At 49.0% G+C, this 19366-nt stretch overlaps 1 protein-coding gene across 1 annotated transcript in view; it reads left to right on the forward strand.

Moving 5' to 3' along the window:
- The window catches only part of Iqgap1 (IQ motif containing GTPase activating protein 1), a 92302-nt gene that overhangs the window by 41146 nt on the left and 31790 nt on the right, over window positions 1-19366 (forward strand). Inside the window, exons 7-17 of the mRNA XM_052159817.1 lie at window positions 160-273; window positions 798-976; window positions 2365-2449; window positions 3001-3164; window positions 5709-5793; window positions 9791-9954; window positions 10137-10297; window positions 10732-10856; window positions 13259-13422; window positions 18444-18534; window positions 18702-18869. Coding sequence (XP_052015777.1) covers window positions 160-273; window positions 798-976; window positions 2365-2449; window positions 3001-3164; window positions 5709-5793; window positions 9791-9954; window positions 10137-10297; window positions 10732-10856; window positions 13259-13422; window positions 18444-18534; window positions 18702-18869 — 1500 coding nt within the window. The remainder of the gene's footprint in view (window positions 1-159; window positions 274-797; window positions 977-2364; window positions 2450-3000; window positions 3165-5708; window positions 5794-9790; window positions 9955-10136; window positions 10298-10731; window positions 10857-13258; window positions 13423-18443; window positions 18535-18701; window positions 18870-19366) is intronic.

Genomic DNA, 19366 nt, shown 5'->3' on the forward strand with positions numbered 1-19366 from the left:
TAGCAAGCAGATGTTTATTGATGACATGTCGTCTCGCAGGTGCTAAGTGTTCTCCCACATTATTTCCTTACTCCTTAATTAGAGGCAGAGGCTCTTTACCTCTTGGAGTTATGAAAAGGTGCTTAACTTGCTTGACCAGGTCCTCATTCTTTTCTGCAGAGGAAGAAATCAACAACATGAAGATTGAACTAGAGAAGTATGGGATCCAGATGCCTGCCTTCAGCAAGATTGGGGGCATCCTGGCTAACGAACTCTCAGTGGATGAAGCTGCGTGTAAGAGGGGCGGGCACCTTATGGGTGGACACGGGCCGTACTCGGCAAACACGCTGCACTGGGGTCGCTGCGTGAGCAGCTTGGCCAGCAGGCTTTTCCCTGTGGGTGCTCTAGGCCCTGCTCTACACTATGCCCTGGTCGTTTGGAAATAGATTATCGATTTTTATTAAAGACATTTTTATTAAAGGACCTGCACTTTGGGATCTTATGATATTTACTACACTTCAGTGTAGTATGATATTTATTACAATTCAGGGTGAACATTTTTCATAGCAAATATTCTTGGCCAGGGTATGTTATGATTATTCAGCATGGTGAAAATTCCAATGGATTCTAGGTGAACCGCCTGCCTGCTATGTGCAAAGGAGGAGATGGCGACCGTCTGTCCCTCCAGCCCTGGGCAAGGGTCTACTATCTCTGTGACGGCTGATCCCAGTATCATTTTGTCTGTACACTGTGCACCCATTACCACCTGTCATCTCAGTACGCTGTGTCTTGATTTCGTTTCTCTGTTTGTTTTTTAGTACATGCTGCGGTCATCGCTATTAACGAAGCTATCGATCGCAGAGTCGCAGCTGACACGTTCACGGCTCTAAAAAACCCCAATGCCATGCTTATCAACCTTGAGGAAGCCCTGGCTCCCACCTACCAGGATGTGCTTTTCCAGGCCAAGCAGGACAAGATGACAAATGCTAAAAACAGGGTACAAACGCAACATCTTTTTAATTAACTTGTGTTCTTCCGTGTTTGGTAAATGTGCATTTTAAAATCCATTTTGTTGAGACGTAATGTGTGCGCAGTTGGCCCATTTCAAGTGTACGGTTGAGTTTTGAGAGATGTGTGTGTGTTTAACTGTCCCTGCCAGGAGTCCCTGCCTGCCCACATGCCCTCAGTCTGCCCCCCACCCCAACTCCAGGCAGCTACCAGAACCTGCTTGCTTTTTATGAGGCAGGGTTTCTCTGTGTAGCCCTGGCTGTCCTTAGCTCATTCCGTGACCAGGCTGGCCTCGAACTCAGAAATCTGTCTGTCTCTGCCTCCTGAGTGTGGAGCTTAAAGGCAAGAGCCAGCATGCCAGGCCCCAGTCTGTTTTCTTTCTCATACATTTTACCTTTCCTAGAAGGTAAAGGTCCATAAATGGTATTGCTTAGTACATAGTCTTTAGTATTGAACCTTTTTTTTTCTGATTCACACTTGTATGTGGTTATTTAAAATGAGTGTGGATAGTTTTCTTTTGAAATATGATATGATATTGATATGTTCCTTCTCCATTTGCTTCTCTGGGATGAAATGTATTTTTACTGTTGTCCTAAGTATGTGGACATTAGCTGAATGATTCCAGTCAGGAATTGTAGGCCACAGATGAAACTCTGTCTCAAAAACCAAACGTCCATGGTTCATGCCATTGATTCCAGCATTGGGAGGCAGAGGCAGGTGGGTCTGTGGGTTCGAGCCCAGCCCAGGCTACAGAGTGAGTCCCAGGTTCACAGTGAGGCTCTGTTTCAAAACAAAAGCAAGGACCGATGAGATGACAAGAACCCGTGTTAAAGAGGAGAGGAGAGCACCAACTCCACAGGAGTGTTCTCTGAGTGCCACCCCTCCATCATACCTGTATGCAACAGTAATAAACGAACAAAGAGTCCGCACACGTTTATTCAGCCCTCGGAGTCAGTCATGTCTGTATTATAGAGCAAGGAATTTAAGTTCCACAGTGAGCACTGAACAGGCTTACAGGCAGGTGTCAGGCTGGGCCTCTGCCTGTACCTCCAGGGAGAGGCTCGCAGCCTGGTCCCCACAGAAGCCCTCTGCTCTCAGGCAAGGATGCCAGGGCAGCCGACTGACCTTAGGAAGCAGGGCGTTCCTCCTGGGGCTTCCTTCCTGGCTCCTGGCTCCACTCTGCAGGAACCCATTTCTGTTTGTTCCAAGTGGACCTGGGCCTTGCATTTTTTAGGTATAGTTGTATAGCTTTGTCACTTACAGAAGATTTGAACTCCATACTGACTTCTCCTGGTTTTGTCACGTTGGCGAGGCGGGAGGAAGCACACACGCACTTCAGAGCCCTGCGCTCATCCCACTGTTTTTATTCATCTTCAGACGGAAAACTCTGACAGAGAAAGGGACGTTTACGAGGAGCTGCTCACACAAGCTGAAATCCAAGGGAATGTAAACAAAGTCAATAGTAAGTATTGCCCCAAGTTAGAGACAGAGGCAGGAGAGTAGCTGGTTCGAAAGCACCCAAATTTCTTTTTTCTTTGTGGTGCTAGGAGCAAGCACTTTACCACTGAGTTACACCCCAGCCCAAAGGTGGTCTTTTTTTCTTTTTCTTTTTTTTACCTGTAAGGCTGTTAGTGAGGTGTGTGCTATCACAGTAGGGAGAGTTGGGTGAATTCAGTAGGAACTCCAGAGTGCAAATTTGAAAGATTTTTTTTGTTGTTGTTTTTAAGCATTGCGCATGTCTGGTTTGGCGGGGCCATCTTGGTGCCATGTCAGTCACTGCTGGAAGCCTCTAAGTAGGCCCAGGATGTGGCAGGACGCAGACTGAGCACAGGTCTGCTTGGAGGTCCTCCACTTAATCCAGGTTCTCTGCCTCTCGACACTCGAGCATCTGAGCTACGGCAGCTCTGGGATGGGGCTGTTTGTGTGGTCTGGAGCTGAGGTTGTCTGGGGGAAGGAAGATTCTAGGCTGCTGTGTTATGGTCAGATGGTTTTAAACCTTTGCTCTCCCCTCAGCATCTTCTGCCCTGGCCAACATCAACCTGGCTTTAGAGCAGGGCTGTGCGCTGACCCTGCTCAAGGCTCTGCAGTCAGTGGCTCTGGGCCTCCGAGGGCTGCAGACACAGAACAGTGACTGGTATATGAAGCAGCTACAGGGTGACCTGCAGCAGAAGAGACAGGTGGGCATGCAGGCACAGCTGTGGGCTTCCCGGCCCTCTTGGTCCCACGCTGTCCCCCAGGTGTCTGTGTCCATAGCTCCCACACTGTGTCCCCCAGGTGTCTGTGTCCATAGCTCCCACGCTGTCCCCCAGGTGTCTGTGTCCCCTAGGTGTTTGTGTCCATAGCTCCCACTCTGTCCCCCAGGTGTCTGTGTCCCTAGCTCCCACGCTGTCCCCCAGGTGTCTTGTCCCTAGCTCCTATGCTGTGTCCCCCAGGTGTCTGTGTCCCTAGCTCCCACACTGTGTCCCCCAGGTGTCTGTGTCCATAGCTCCCACGCTGTCCCCCAGGTGTCTGTGTCCATAGCTCCCACACTGTGTCCCCCAGGTGTCTGTGTCCATAGCTCCCACGCTGGCTCCCACGCTGTCCCCCAGGTGTCTGTCCATAGCTCCCACACTGTGTCCCCCAGGTGTCTGTGTGTCTAATTTCCACGTTGTCCCCCAGGTGTCTGTGTCCATAGCTCCTACACTGTGTCCCCCAAGTGTCTGTGTCTATAGTTCCCACACTGTGTCCCCCAGGTGTCTGTGTCCATAGCTCCCACGCTGTCCCCCAGGTGTCTGTGTCCCCTAGGTGTTTGTGTCCATAGCTCCCACTCTGTCCCCCAGGTGTCTGTGTCCCTAGCTCCCACGCTGTCCCCCAGGTGTCTTGTCCCTAGCTCCTATGCTGTGTCCCCCAGGTGTCTGTGTCCCTAGCTCCCACACTGTGTCCCCCAGGTGTCTGTGTCCATAGCTCCCACGCTGTCCCCCAGGTGTCTGTGTCCATAGCTCCCACACTGTGTCCCCCAGGTGTCTGTGTCCATAGCTCCCACGCTGGCTCCCACGCTGTCCCCCAGGTGTCTGTCCATAGCTCCCACACTGTGTCCCCCAGGTGTCTGTGTGTCTAATTTCCACGTTGTCCCCCAGGTGTCTGTGTCCATAGCTCCTACACTGTGTCCCCCAAGTGTCTGTGTCTATAGTTCCCACACTGTGTCCCCCAGGTGTCTGTGTCCATAGCTCCCACGCTGTCCCCCAGGTGTCTGTGTCCCCTAGGTGTTTGTGTCCATAGCTCCCACTCTGTCCCCCAGGTGTCTGTGTCCCTAGCTCCCACGCTGTCCCCCAGGTGTCTTGTCCCTAGCTCCTATGCTGTGTCCCCCAGGTGTCTGTGTCCCTAGCTCCCACAATGTGTCCCCCAGGTGTCTGTGTCCATAGCTCCCACGCTGTCCCCCAGGTGTCTGTGTCCATAGCTCCCACACTGTGTCCCCCAGGTGTCTGTGTCCATAGCTCCCACGCTGTCCCCCAGGTGTCTGTCCATAGCTCCCACACTGTGTCCCCCAGGTGTCTGTGTGTCTAATTTCCACGTTGTCCCCCAGGTGTCTGTGTCCATAGCTCCCACACTGTGTCCCCCAGGTGTCTGTGTCCATAGCTCCCACGCTGTCCCCCAGGTGTCTGTGTCCATAGCTCCCACACTGTGTCCCCCAGGTGTCTGTGTGTCTAATTTCCACGTTGTCCCCCAGGTGTCTGTGTCCATAGCTCCTACACTGTGTTCCCCAAGTGTCTGTGTCCATAGTTCCCACACTGTGTCCCCCGGGTGTCTGTGTCCCTAGCTCCCACGCTGTGTCCCCCAGGTGTCTGTGTCCCTAGCTCCCACACTGTCCCCCAGGTGTCTGTGTCCCTAACTCCCATGCTGTGTCCCCCTGGTATCTGGTCCTTACTTTCATGCTGTCCCCACAAGCGGTCTGGTCCTCTCTTCCATCCCACTTATCCGTCCAGGTGCTGTCCCGAGGACATTTATGTGGCTGCTCCCTAAAACAACTATTTTCCTCATACAGTTTAGGCTAGCGGTGCTTTTAAGCCTGGAGCTTACTTAGCATGTACATCCTCTAAAGCCACATTTCCCTTGGAGATCTGCGAATCCTCTTTTAAAATACAGAATGCCCCCTCTCTGCATTGCTCACTCCCGATCCTCTTCCAAGGGAAATCTCTGTGGGCAACCTCAACTTTTTCCATTTTTACTTCAGGAAATTCTACTTTAAAAATATTACCTCACAAGAGTAGTTTCCTTTGACTGACACTGGAGGATACTTTAGGAGCTGCAAGGTTGGATCTCGCGGGATTAGATTTGCAAGCTTCCCTCTGAGGAACAAATAGAAAAGTCTGCTCTATTTTTGTCTACTACATAAAGACAAGTATACATTTTACAAACCCCAGCATGCATTGGTAGGGGTAAGCCACATTAATGCCCTTGTGAGTCCATAAATATTTATTTATAAAACATTTCAGGCCTACACATACACACACACACACACACACACACACACACACACACACACACACACACACACACTGGCATATCAATAGCCACTCTACCCCAGATTTGGTAAGGGCTTTGGGCTCTATTCAGTGTGGCTGCATTAAGCCTGGAGTTTACTTCGTTTCTTTGTCCCTTGTGATTGCTGTTAAGAGGACTTACATTGTGGTCTAGAGGCCTACATGAACAATCATCTCATCCATATCCTTTGCTTTCCTTAGAGTGGCCAGACTGACCCCCTGCAGAAGGAGGAGGTGCAGGCCGGAGTGGATGCTGCCAACAGTGCGGCCCAGCAGTACCAACGACGTAAGAGTCCCTCAGCTCCAGGCCACAAACATGTTCAGGGGGAGGGAAGTTGTGGCCTTATGTCATTTAAGGGTCGGAAGTTGCATCACCTGCCACCTGAGCCTACTAGTCACGATGCAAAGCCAAGTGTTTTTGGTGGCAATAGCATTCTTCTGGTTTTAAAAGCAAAACTGAAGCCGGGTGGTGGTGGCGCACGCCTGTAATCCCAGCACTCTGGGAGGCAGAGGCAGGCGGATTTCTGAGTTCGAGGCCAGCCTGGTCTACAGAGTGAGTTCCAGGACAGCCAGGGCTATACAGAGAAACCCTGTCTTGAAAAAACCAAAAAGAGGATATTCTGCAGTTTTTGCTGCCAGTGCAGTTCTGGAACTGGAAACCCTGTCTCGAAAAAACCAAATCCAAAAAAAAATTTTAAAAATTAAAAAAAAGTAAAACAACCAAAAAGCAGAACTGGGGTCCATGCACATTCACTGTGGCTGATAAACCCTTTCGGGTAGTTAGGGAAGTGTCTGGAGAAGGCAGCGCTTAGAGGGCGGTGAGTTTTAGGCTGTGGAAGAGGAGAGAGCACTCGGAGCGGAGGGGAAAGGAGTCAGGGCAGACAGTGCCATGGGGGAGGTGAGTTCAGAGCAGGGCTGCTGAGACTCCTGGTGCCTGTCTGGCTGAGTTGAGATGCAGTTGGAAGTCTTTGAGGGCTCCTGAGAAAGGAAGGAGCATTTAGCTGCTGTAGTAGCAGCACACTTGACCAGTCGCGCAGACAGACAGACAGTGGAGGTGAGGAGGGAGGTGACTCTGTCTTCCCTGGACCCCAGCTGGCTTTCACTGAAGGGCTAAGAGCAAGCACGTGTCAAGGGAGCCAGAGTGCAGGGGTGCAGAGGGTGAGCTGCGAAGCCAGTGGTGACGTGATCCTGCGTCCCCGTCAGCCATGGCATGGGGGGTGTGCTCTCTCTCCCAGCATGCAGTGCTCCTGCTCCTGGGCTGGACTGTTTCCAGGGCAGGCACTAGAAGCACCAGGGTTTTTTGTTTTGGGGTTTTGGTTTTGTTTTGTTTTATTTCATCTTGTATCTTACAGTACAGTATGAATGGTAGCCAGGACAGGAAATCAAGCACAAACTTGGAGGCAGGCAGTGAAGAAAAGGTCATGAAGGAATAGAATTCCCATCTTGTGCAGACTGATTTCTTATTCCAGCTGTTCAGGGATGGCACTTGTGATAGTAAATCATCAGTCAGGAAAAGACTCAATGATCTTTTGCCTACTGGACAATCTGATGGAGACATGTTCTTAACTGAAGTTTCCTTTTCAGTTTGACTCCTGTTAGATTATATTTGATAAAAAAAGCAAAGAAAGAACAAAAGAGAGGGAGGGGGGGAGAGAGAGAAAGAAAGAAAGAAAGAAAGAAAGAAAGAAAGAAAGAAAGAAAGAAAGAAAGAAAGAAAGAAAGAAAGAAAAAGATAGGTAGATAGATAGATTTTCACAAAGAACCAGCTCCTGGTTTTGTTGATTCTTTATGTAGTTCTTTTTGTTTCTGCTTGGTGGATTTCAGCCCTGAGTTTGAATGTTTCCTGCCGACGACTCCTCTTGGGTGCATTTGCTTCAGTTTTGTTCTAGAGCTTTGAGGTGTGCTGTTAAGCTGCTAGTGTATGCCCTCTCCAGTTTGTTTTTGGAGGCACTCAGGGCTGAGTTTTCCTCTTAGCATGAAGCACCAGGTTTTATCTCTTAGGACAGAGGAGGAATGGCGGAACACAAAGGGTGCAGTCCACTGCAGAAGTGGCCCTTCAGCGTGCTCAGCTGGAGATCCTGGGCAGTCAGGGAGGCTGAGGGCCCCGCCTGTGGGCGCTGGAGTCAGCCCTGCACAGGGGGCGGAAGTCCTAGGGAACCAAAGGTGCAGACAGCCCTGAAATAAAGTAACTTTCAAAACCTGGGGGTTTGGCTTCTCGGAATGAGGAAGAGGAAGATAAGGAACTGCCTCCAGCAGTGGGGCAGATGTCTTCCTGAACTTGACCCTGCTATGTGAGTGCTATATTGTTGGCACAGTCCAGCACTTGCAAGACATAGGCATTGTTTGCAAAGTGAAAAAGCTCTCATATGAAGTGTGGCAGAGGTGCTAGCTTATCAGCTCAGGAGAGAGACAGATAGGGGTGACCATTGGTTTATAGGTAAGCAGATCCTTAATGCCTGCAGCCTAGATGGCAGAATCAGCCTACGGGAAACCCAAGCACTGTATGAAGACACTGTATAAATACATATGACTCAGTGCCTACTCTCCTTGGCCCACACGGGCCACCTTGGTCTCCTAAAACTGCCTTTCAACCCCAGACCAGACAATGCTAGCCCGGTAGAGTCTAGCTTGAGATTGGGTGCCAGGTTATTTGCCGGAGAGCAGATACTGGGTGATAGCCAGCTGGCACGGGTGCCTGGCTTGGCGGCCTGCTGGTCTGTCTGTCCAGCTGCCTGTGCTGCCTGTAGGCTCTGCATATCAAAGTTAGAGGAGGATCCTTAGTTAGAGTCCAGTCCATGGGCTCAGAGTTGAGCAAACAAGAATCCTTATGGTAGGTGGTTTGAAATGCATATTCCGGAGAGATGGCTCAATGGTTAAGGACCTCTGTTCTTCCAGAGGTCCTGAGTTCAAGTCCCAGCAACCACATGGTGACTCACAACCATCTGTAATGAAGACAGCTACAGTGTACTTATATGTAATAAATAAATATTGAAAAACAGAAACAAAAACCTGGACTTGTAGCTCACTTGAAGTACTTGCCTAGCATACCAAGCCCTGAGTTAAAAAAAAAAAAAAAGAAATATGGGTGCTTGGCTCTCTAGATCTTCAGCTCAAACAGGCAGGGCAGCCCTTGCAGCTGCAGGAGGCCTGTGTCTGCTCCCACAGCCTCCGCAGCTAGTACTCAGCAGTAAAGCCTCTCTGGCTCTCTGTATCTGTGAGGACTCAGCTTTGGATCTGGCTCCATCCCTGCCCAACATCCCTGCCTGTTCTGCTCCTACTCGAGTCCATGCTCCCCCTGTTGCTGCTACTGTACCCTGCCCCCACTGCGGGCTGCTACTGCCATCCTCAATGAGGTGTTGGGTTTTTAGAGATGAGTTCTACATCAAGCATCATCACTGATGCTATAGGTACTGAATGCAACTTTATTCTATAAAAATTGGTACCTCCTAGCCAGACTTTAGCAACTCCTGAGGTAGGAGAATTTTTGTGAATAAAGGCAGACTAGGGCTACATAGTAGTTTTTTTTTGGGGGGGGGGTGGTAAATGGGAATGTGGGTTTCTGGAGAGATGGTTCAGCAGGCCAAAGTTTCCTGCTTAAACTTGAGTGCCAGGATTCTAATTCCCAGAATCTGTGTAAAAACCCTGTGGCATAACAGCTGCCTTGTAATGCCAGTGCATAGGAGGCAAGATGTATACCCAGACTCCAGTTCAGCAAGAGACTCTGCCTCGGTGTATAAGGCAGAGTGGTCACAGCACCCAATATCAAAGGCCTCCACCAATGTCCTGCCACATGCATCTACATACATGTGAACATGCATACATGACTCCATGATACTTTGTGAGCAGGTGGTGTATGGTGTGACTGGCCCAGAGGTTGAAAGCATTTGTTGCTCTGTAGAAGACCATGTTCTGTTCCTGCACTCCCACAGCAGTTACACGCTTACAGCCATCTATAACTCCAGTTCTAGGGCATCTGACACCCACTTCTGGTCTCCATGGACACCAAGCACACAGGTAGCCCCCCCCCCATGTAACCAAACGTCATATGCATAACATAAAAATAAATCTTTTTAAAAAAGCAGCTGGGCATGGCGGTGCACCCATTTATTCCGAGCACTAGCGAGAGAGAGGCAGATAGATCTCTGAGAGCTCAAGGCCAGCCTGATCTACATAGTTCCAGGGCAGCCAGAGCTACAGAGTGAGACCCTATCTCAGAAACAAAACAAGGCACTGTTTCTGCTCAGGGCTCTAAGCCCACTGCGTGCTGACCTGTTTTTCTTCAGGGTTGGCTGCAGTGGCGGCAATCAATGCGGCAATCCAGAAGGGCGTCGCTGAGAAGACCGTTTTGGAGCTAATGAACCCCGAAGCCCAGCTGCCCCAGGTGTATCCATTTGCAGCCGATCTTTATCAGAAGGAGCTGGCCACCCTGCAGCAGCAGAGTCCTGAGGTAAGTTAACTGAGCCTGCATTGTTTGGGAATGGAACGGGATGGAAGTGAATTTAATACCTGCATCTCCGTGTGCTTGGGTAGAAGCTTTTTCCAGAAACTCAGCTTTCATGTGGAACTCCTAATTCCCTTGGTGCTGGGGAGTGTCCTTCCTCACCGTTCCTCTCCTCCCGTCCTGCACAGCATAGCCTCACCCATCCTGAGCTCACTGTTGCTGTGGAGATGCTGTCATCCGTGGCCCTTATCAACAGGGCGCTGGAGTCAGGAGACATGAACACGGTGTGGAAGCAGCTGAGCAGCTCAGTCACAGGCCTTACCAATATTGAGGAAGAAAACTGTCAAAGGTGGGGCCCAGAGCGCATGCCGCGTCCGTTGCATGGCGGTTGCCTCTGACTTCTTGTGTCTACACTAATTCTCATTCCAGGCTTGTGTCTTCACACTGTGACTTCATAATGTCAGTACATTACAGACACCAGGACATTTTGTTTTTGTTGGTGCTGGGGTTGGAATCCCAGCCTCATGCTTATTGGAGCTTATTGAAGTACTCTACCACTGTGTCCCAATCCAGCTTGGCCCTCTTGTCTGTCTGTCTGTCTTTGGATGAGTCCCCTGGTTTTAGAGTTGGTCTCCTAGAGCTTAGAGACTTAGTGATTTCCTTGTGTGTTTACATTTAAGGTCACTCTGCAGTCTCAGAACTTATATTAAATACTTCCCGTATTCTAGAATTTATTCCTTGAATAATCATTCTGAAGGGTTTTTTTATTTTGGTCTGGGTCAGGTATCTCGATGAGTTGATGAAGCTGAAGGCTCAGGCACACGCAGAGAATAATGAGTTCATTACATGGAACGACATCCAGGCGTGTGTGGACCACGTGAACCTGGCGGTCCATGAGGAGCACGAGCGTGAGTAACCATCATGTCCCCTCAGAACACGGCACTGTTAAGATGGTGTGGTTTGGGGCTGGAAGGCGGCTCGCTCAGTAACATGCCTGCCCCACAGGCATGAAGGTAGGAGCGCAGAACCCCACCACGCAGGTAAATGTCGGGTGTGGCAGCAGACATCTGTAATCCCAGCACTGGGGAGAAGGGAGGCAGAGACAAGAGCCCAGGAGCTAACTTATCCGCCAGCCTAGTGACTGGGGAAAAAAGCCTGATGTCAGCTTCTGACCTGAGCGCGTGTCCACACACCTGCACACACACAGTGTGTGCAGCAGGCAGAGACACACGGTGCTCACACAAACTTGTGCACACACCACAGGGCTGGTTCTAAATACTCCTCCTCCACGGACGTTTGAATGAAATTTCAAAATACAAATGCCTATATATTTCACACATATGTTCGTATAATTATATAAAACTCAACTAGCTAAGGTTAGGTACCGTTTTCAGTACACTTCTTACTGGCTGTGTGTCCAGTAAATAAGTTTTGGACCCATAGTGATGGTGGAAGCCTTTAATCCCAGCACGCAGGAGGCAGTCTCCAGGTGGACTGATCAGTTCAAGGCCAGCCTGCTCTATACAGTGAGTTCCAGGGCACAGAGCTGCACAGAACCCAAACAAAAACAAACAAATAAGATTTGGGGAGGTGCATCAAGCATGATCTGTTATAGCTATTAAGAGATAGGTATAACTGAAGGAGTAAACAGGATTCAGCAGGATGATGAAGTAGTCAATGAAGGAGTCAGTGAACACGGACATGGTATAGAATAGAGTTTATTCAGAATAGGGGATGGGAGTTAGTGGTAGAGAGAGAGAGAGAGAGAGAGAGAGAGAAAGAGAGAGTGGAGGCCGGCCATGACCACGTGGAGGGGGGGGGGAAGAGCCCCAGGGGCAGAGAGGTGAGAGTAAGTGGGAGAGCGGTGAGCAAAAGAGGGAGAGGAGGAGCAAGTAGCCCCTCTTATAGTGGGCCAGATCTCTGGGGCGGGGCATACCTGGCTATTGCCAGGTAGGTGTGGGGTGGAGCTTACACAAAACCCCAACAATAACTATTTAGCATGTAATTCTGTATAGTATATAGCAAGTAGTTCCCAACAAAACCTGCCTGAATTGTGTCATCTAGTACAGGTTGAGGGCAGTCTTCCACAGTCCACTGTGGTCAGACATCAGCTACCAGGCCAAACTAGGCCTCTCTTCTGAACTAGCGGCACAGTTGAGGACTCCCTCCTCATGTTCAATAGCTAAAAAGGCTCATAGAGCTCACAGTCCTGGGAGACTCAGATTACAGTGTGACTATAAAGGGTATAAATCTGGAGGCAAAAGTCTAGAGCCAGGCTCTGTGTCTGGGAGGGTTCTGAATGCAAACTGCGGTGGCCTCAGTAAGTGTCACCCTCCTCACAATAATCACTGATCGAGGACTCACCTGAGCTTTGCTTATCCAGAGTTGACTCTATTACCTACACATGATTGGCTGATTTACCGACAACAGATCTGGTAGTCAGGAGGCCAGGCTGAAGCTACATGACTTCTTAGACCCCTCATGGTCCCCACCATAGGATGCCGCCATCAGCACGCCTTCCGGTGTGATGGGAGGTACCGTAAATGACAGATGCTCTTCGGAATATTCCAGGCTTCCCCTCAGAAACCAGGGCAGGGACCAGCCAAACGCTGCAGCACACACAGCAGAGTCCTCCCCAGAGTAGCCTGGCTGCCCGAGTGGGTGCTTCCTGTTGTAACTTGAATTTCTTGTGAGAAACACTCAACTGATTTGTGGGAAGAGACTGACGTGGAATGGAGAGCCCCGGGCTTAGATCTTCAGTCTGCCTCTGTCTGTTGTGTAGCCCTGAGGAGCAGGTCCCCATACCTCTTGTTTCACTCAGTAAAAATGATGAGTGATTTTGATTGCGCTCTTAAGGTTCCTGAAAGCTGTGAAGCCGCTTTCACCTCCCCTCATCCCTTCTCAGCATGTGGTGGCCCAGGCTCGGCTGTCAGTCAGCCCGCAGGAAGCCTGGGCTGGGGAAAAGCCTCCCTGAGCTACAGTGTGACTGAAACTAAAACATCCCCATCACTTTAGAGCTTTAAACATGAAACAGAAGAACCTGTGTTCCTGTAGGAATGATAGGGTGTGAGGGAGTTTAGACAAAATAAAAAGTAAATTAACTTTTGAAATACAGTGCTGCGTACTCGTAATTTGAATCGTGATTGCTGTCAGGTGAGCCCGTGGACTTAGTACAGTTTTTGCTGATCTGGATCTTGCTGGCTCACATGATTCTCTTCTGCCAACCTCGCAAGTCGCTGAGATTCTAGGATTGATTTTTTTTCCTAGATTTCTTTAACTTCAGCATAGCCTTTTGTCTCTGTGTACTTAGGGATCTTAGCCATTGGCTTAATTAATGAAGCCCTGGATGAAGGGGACGCTCAGAAGACTCTGCAGGCCTTGCAGATTCCTGCAGCCAAGCTGGAAGGCGTCCTTGCCGAAGTGGCACAGCATTATCAAGACACACTGATCAGAGCAAAGAGAGAAAAGGCCCAGGTGAGCACACACCCCACCCAACCCCACACCCACATCCACACCCACCCCTGGGGTCTGACTCAGCAGGCAGCCTTGTTTCATCTTGGCCACTAGGAGACGAACCTGAGTTCCCACCTCCTGGGAACTCAGGGTATTTTTTACAGTCCTCTCTTGTAGATGTCTCTGTAGCAGCATTCCTTTTTGAATTTAATGTTCTTAACTAGGTTCCAGAGTTGCAGGTTTGTTCATGGCCTCTGTATACTTAGTTTTGATTGGCTCTCCCTCCACCTCCTCCTCTCCATCCCCAATCCTTGCTGACGTTCAAGTTAATTGAAATATAAGATCTGAACTAGTCAGATGAAGTATTTGGTTGTATAAATTTTCAGAAGCAAATGTACCTGTGTGGTTGATGTTTACATTGTATAGCAATAGTTACCAGCACCCCAAAACTCTCACTCATGTCCCTTTCTGTCCATCCACTCCCCATTTGGTGGTCCCCGCTATTCCAGTTGTAGACACCACAGCAGACTTTAGCCCTGTATTTCAGTGCATCCATACACTGTGCATTTCTGTGGCAGCCCTTTTCTCTAAAATGTTAGTGGCATCCAATTGTTGTTGCGTACAATCTGCTGTGTTATCCTTTTCTGTTACTGGAAATTGTAGATTCCTACTTTGTGACTTACCTGTTGGCCCTTGTGTGAAAAACCTAATCTCTGTCTTTTGTAGCTAGATGCTAGGAAGTGGTGCCGCTCAGTGGTGGCATGCTTGCCCAGTGGGCCTGAGGCCAAGAACTCTTGCTTTACAATACTTTGCAGTACTTTTATCAAGATATAATTCATGCCGGGCAGTGATGACGCACGCCTGTAATTCCAGCACTCTGGGAGGCAGAGGCAGGCGGATTTCTGAGTTCGAGGCCAGCCTGATTTAGCGAGTGAGTTCCAGGACAACCAGGGCTATACAGAGAAACCCTGTCTCGAAAGAAACAAATCCAAAAAACCAAAAAAAAAAAAAAAAAAAAAAAAAAAGATATAATTCATGGGGCTGGAGAGATGGTTCGGTGGTTAAGAACTGCTCTTCCAGAAGTCCTGAGTTCAGTTCCCAGCAACCACATGGTGGCTTACAACCATCTGTAATGGGATCCGATGCCCTCTTCTGGTGTGTTTACAGTGTACTCATTTTATACATAAAAATCAAAACAAAGATGTAATTCACATACCATATAACTCACCATTTTAAAATTTGTGTCAGCGGCTTCCAATATAATACTAGAACTGTGAAGCTCCCCCAGTCACTGTTAAGACATCATCATCGACAGAAGAACCTGTACCTGTTAGGGTCCCTCATTACTCAGTGCCCCCAGCCCAGGGCAATCATCATTCTCCTGTTCTATGGATTTTGAATTCAGAACAGTTCATGTAGATAGAACTGTGTGATGTATTGACCTTTGTGATTAACTTTGTCCGAGCTGTTACCTGTGAGTGGCATTTGAAGCATTTCATTTGCTGTGGGAAGGAGAAAGAAACAAGCAAAAGAAACATTTGCTGTGGGTGGGGTGGCTACAGGGAGCCTCGGGGAACATCATTGAAATATAAGTGCATGCTGTACTTCGGGTAGAATTGTCTTTTTTTAGGCATTTGCTAGCTTCCAAGTCCTACAAACCATCTAGGGAATACTGTTAAAAATAGTTATCGAATTCTAAATTTAGCGAGCACAAAATCATAATTTAAACTTAGTCTGTAGCTGGGTGTGGTGGCACATGCCTGCGCCCCAGCACCAATGAGTCAGGAATTCATGGTCGCTCTCAGCTACACAGTTAGTTCAAGGCTAGCTTGGGCTCCATGAGACCCTGCCTCAAAAATCAAAAAGAATAAAAAACCCACACAGAATATTTAGTATGAAGTTCTCTTGGTGGAGTCTGTGTCTGTAGTGATCACAGGACTTAGAGAAGTTTGCCAGAGAAGCCTCTCCTGAGCCCTTATTTTGTTGTGTCTCCTTTGATTGTCTCTGGCAAGTGTCCGTCCTTTGAAGGAGCCAGGCTGGGTAGCCGGTACCCTGGCAGAATGCCCGCTTCTCGCTTGCTTTTCCCGGCTTTCCTTCATTCCTTCTTCTTGTTAGTTTTCTGACTAAAGCATCAGAACTGACCTGTCTTCAAGGTGACTCCCTACACTTCTACAGAGTTATTGTACTTTAAACAGTTGTATTGTGTTAGAATGTGGTTCCTCTCTGTTGATACTGCTGGGTAATGTTCTCGCACTTCAGTGCCTGCCGCGACCCCCACTAGTTCTTTAGCTATTTAAAACAGCAGATCCGAGTCTTTGTCCACAGTTCAGCTTGAGGTCCTTCAGCGGTAGCCTCTGTTGTCTGGTGTGTTTGTGTGTCTGTCCTTTCCTAGCATGCCTTACTTTTGTTGTTGCTGTGGGGGTTTTTTTGTTAGTTTGTTTTTTGTTTTTTGGGTTTTGTTTTGTTCTTGGCAACCAGACATCCTGTTGATAATGTGTTAACTCCAGAAATCAGGTTCCTGACCTCATGCACCACATGTGTAGTGTTTTCGGGTGTTTGTCGAGATGTGGGCTTCACTTTCCTGAGATTGCAGGCGCACAGCTGTTCTGCGACTTTCTGAGTTCTGAGAGCTGTCTTTGTCATGTACATGCACGAAAATCTCCTTAATCAGTTTGTGATTGGCTAACAATTGCACAGGTGTCCCTGAATCCCTGAACCTGTAAAGCCTCCCCTTCCTGCCTGCCCTGCCCAGGGCCCTTTGTGCCCTTTGTGCACCCCGCTCAGTGGGCAGGCAGTTTACCGCTGTGCAGCCTTCGCTCCAAGCCTGGGCAGACCCTCGAGCTGAGAGCTTTCGGTTTTATTTGAGTATAATTTGCAGGCCATATAATCCATCATTATAAAATGTCTGTCATTCATCCCCACCTGTACCAGGTGTGGCCTTCTCCATTCCCACCCAGGAATCACGATTTCACAGCTTTCTTTAAATACCTCTTCTCCAGATTTTCCTTCTAAGTTTTTGACTGTTATTTATCACCCCAAGCATCAGTGATGCTAAACAGCTGGGGAAGGCCCTGGCCATGTCCAGCGAGGCTAAGGGATGAGGGCGAGCACTGGTGACCTCCCAGGGAGCACCAAACAGGTTGTGGGAAGATTCAGCAGCACAGAGCGTGCTCTCATTCAGTGGGAAATGCCTTTGTGCCAGCTCGAACTGTTGCGAGCCTTCCTTCAGCTCCTCAGTTTAGAAAAGCTAGCCCTTGCCATTTTTAGCCATCATTTTGTTGCATTTTTAGTGATAAGTTTCTTAGAAGTCCTCAGTCTGCCATTTCGTTGGTGCCATTTCATTCCTTACTTGAAGTTGGTGCGTTGGGAGCACTTACTAAGAATGAATTACCAGTCGCTGGGCAGTAGAGTCTGAATGCCCAAGATGAGAATCACTTTAATTCTGTGCACGTGAGTGACTTTTAAAACTCTCTTTCCATTTACATGCAAACGCGTGCTTATGTGTAAGCCACCAGAACCAGTGCTAGCTTAAGCCAAGCCATTCCATTCCCGTTCACTCTTTGCTTTTCATCCTTAGCTCCATTGTTTGGTTCTTAAGGAGGATTAAGTGTGAAAGAAAGGTTAAGCTCTTTGTTTTAGCCTGCATGGGGCAGTGGGGGCCAGGACTGTGGATAGTCTGAACTCTGGCTGAGCTCTCTCTCCCTGCAGGGGAAGGAAGGCTGTGTTCAGCCCCCCAGCCCTGCTGATAGCTGATTCTGCTTGCAATCGGTGTGAGGTCATCTTAGCAGTGAACCAGCAATGGCTGGATTCCAGCCCCCCCCCCCTCCCCAAGTGCCTCTGCTTTGGTCAGTAGGGTTTGTGGGCGGCTTGTCTTGCAGACCAGGGCCATCTGCCCCGTTGCCTCTGACTTCTCAGCCTGGAGACACAGCCCATGGTTGGTTCGTTGTAGCTCCGCCCTGCAGTTGATGTTAGCATTTCAAGTACTTTGAGGACTTGGGATTGTGTGTGGTCATTCCCGTCTTCAGTGTATGTAACATGAACACATAAGGAAAAAATACGTGAGGGGAGACAAGAGACCAGGAAAGGGGGGAATCAGGAAGGATGGGGTGAATAGTAAATGGTATATGCATCAAAATCCCATAGTGAAACCTTTATACGTTAGCGTAAGGAAAATAAACTAAAGCAAGAGTGAAGCAAGTCGTTCTGCTCCATCACCCATGTCACCAGGCGTCGCTCGGACTGCACAGCTTTTCTGGCTCTCATCACCTTTTATTAGAATCCATGAGTGTGAACACGAGTGCTTAGTTTTCAGCAAATGATTTAAAATGAAAGGCTTAAGCCGGGCAGTGGTGGTGCACACCTTTGATCCCAGCATTTGGGAGACAGATGCAGGTGGATCTCTGTGTTTGAGGACATCCGGGTCTACAGAGTGAGTTCCAGGACAGGCTATGTAGTGAGTCTCAAAAGAAAAAACAAGCGTACAAAAAGAACAACAACAAAAAGCCAAACCCAATAACAATAAAAAAAAAAAAACAACTAAAAGCAAAAAGAAAGGTTCAAACTGTGATCTGGTGACACCTGCAGTGGCAGTAACTCCAGGTTTTACATCTGAGAGTGAAAAGGATCTGGTTACGTAAGACGCGACAGTCTCTCTCGAAAGCATCAGTTGTAGTGGAGAATCTGAACTGCTCTGTGTGTCAAGGGCAAGCTCAAGAGGAGGCTTCTGGACCTAGTGTATTAATACGCACGCTCTGGCCTTTGTCAAACTGCACGAGCCCCTGGCTCCCTTCCCAGCGTACCTGCCCCTGCTCCCTCACTGCTGTCCGCCTCCTCAACCCTTGGCTTCACCTCCGTTCATCCCTTGCGTCCATCAGAGCCGCTTCCTGTCTAACTTAGGGCAGGGTTGATGCCTGGCTCTTTTCATTCACCCAATTCACGGCTTGTCTCTGGAGCTTTTTCTGTAGCTGCGCCCCAGAAGCCCTCATCACACATACCCTGACGTTCGCCATTTTTATTATTGTTTTGCTTTCAATCATATGTAGGAAACACAGGATGAGTCAGCTGTGTTATGGTTGGATGAAATTCAAGGTGGAATCTGGCAGTCCAACAAAGACACCCAAGAGGCACAGAGGTGTAAGTGTCCATGTGTCCATTGTCTTGCTCATGTGTGGGTGGAGGATGAGGATGACAGTGCCTTAGGCCTGCTGGACAGGGTAGGTGGCTGGTAGGTATGCCCGGTGAAGTCATGTGAACACAGACACCTGCTAAACTGCTCCATTAATAATTGTCTTCCGAGACAGTTGCCTTAGGAATCTTTGCCATCAATGAAGCAGTAGACAGCGGTGATGTTGGCAGAACCCTGAGTGCCCTACGTTCTCCTGATGTTGGCCTATATGGAGTGATCCCCGAGTGTGGGGAAACGTACCAGAGTGACCTTGCTGAAGCCAAGAAGAAGAGACTGGCAGCAGGTGGGTCATGAGGAGGTGCTGTGCACGTGTCCATGAGCTGAGCACTTGAGCATGTGAGGACACAGACGTAGGCCGAGATACTTAGTGTGGATAAACAGTATTAGGGCTCACTTTACAGGAAATAGTCCTAAGCTCTGAGTGCATGTAGAATGCTGTGTGAACTAGATCGGGTCTTGTGAGAGTATGGAAAGGGCCCGAAATACTTGGCTGTTTGCCCTTCTAGGATGCCAGCAGCTCTGATTATCCGAGTCTGTGGACAGTTGAGAGAAGCTCCCAACAGGGAAGGAGGTGTACCTCTTGCATTCCTAAATGTCAGTGCTGAAGGACAGTGGCCCGTCTTTTCTGGACAGTGTTCTGACTGCAGGATTTAGACAGGAATTGTAAGAATAGTATGGTTAGCTAGGCAGTGGTGGTGCACGCCTGTAATCCCAGCACTCTGGGAGGCAGAGGCAGGCGGATTTCTGAGTTCGAGGCCAGCCTGATCTACAGAGTGAATT

This window comes from Apodemus sylvaticus, chromosome 1 (genome assembly GCF_947179515.1).
Source record: "Apodemus sylvaticus chromosome 1, mApoSyl1.1, whole genome shotgun sequence".
Classification (NCBI taxonomy): domain Eukaryota; kingdom Metazoa; phylum Chordata; class Mammalia; order Rodentia; family Muridae; genus Apodemus; species Apodemus sylvaticus.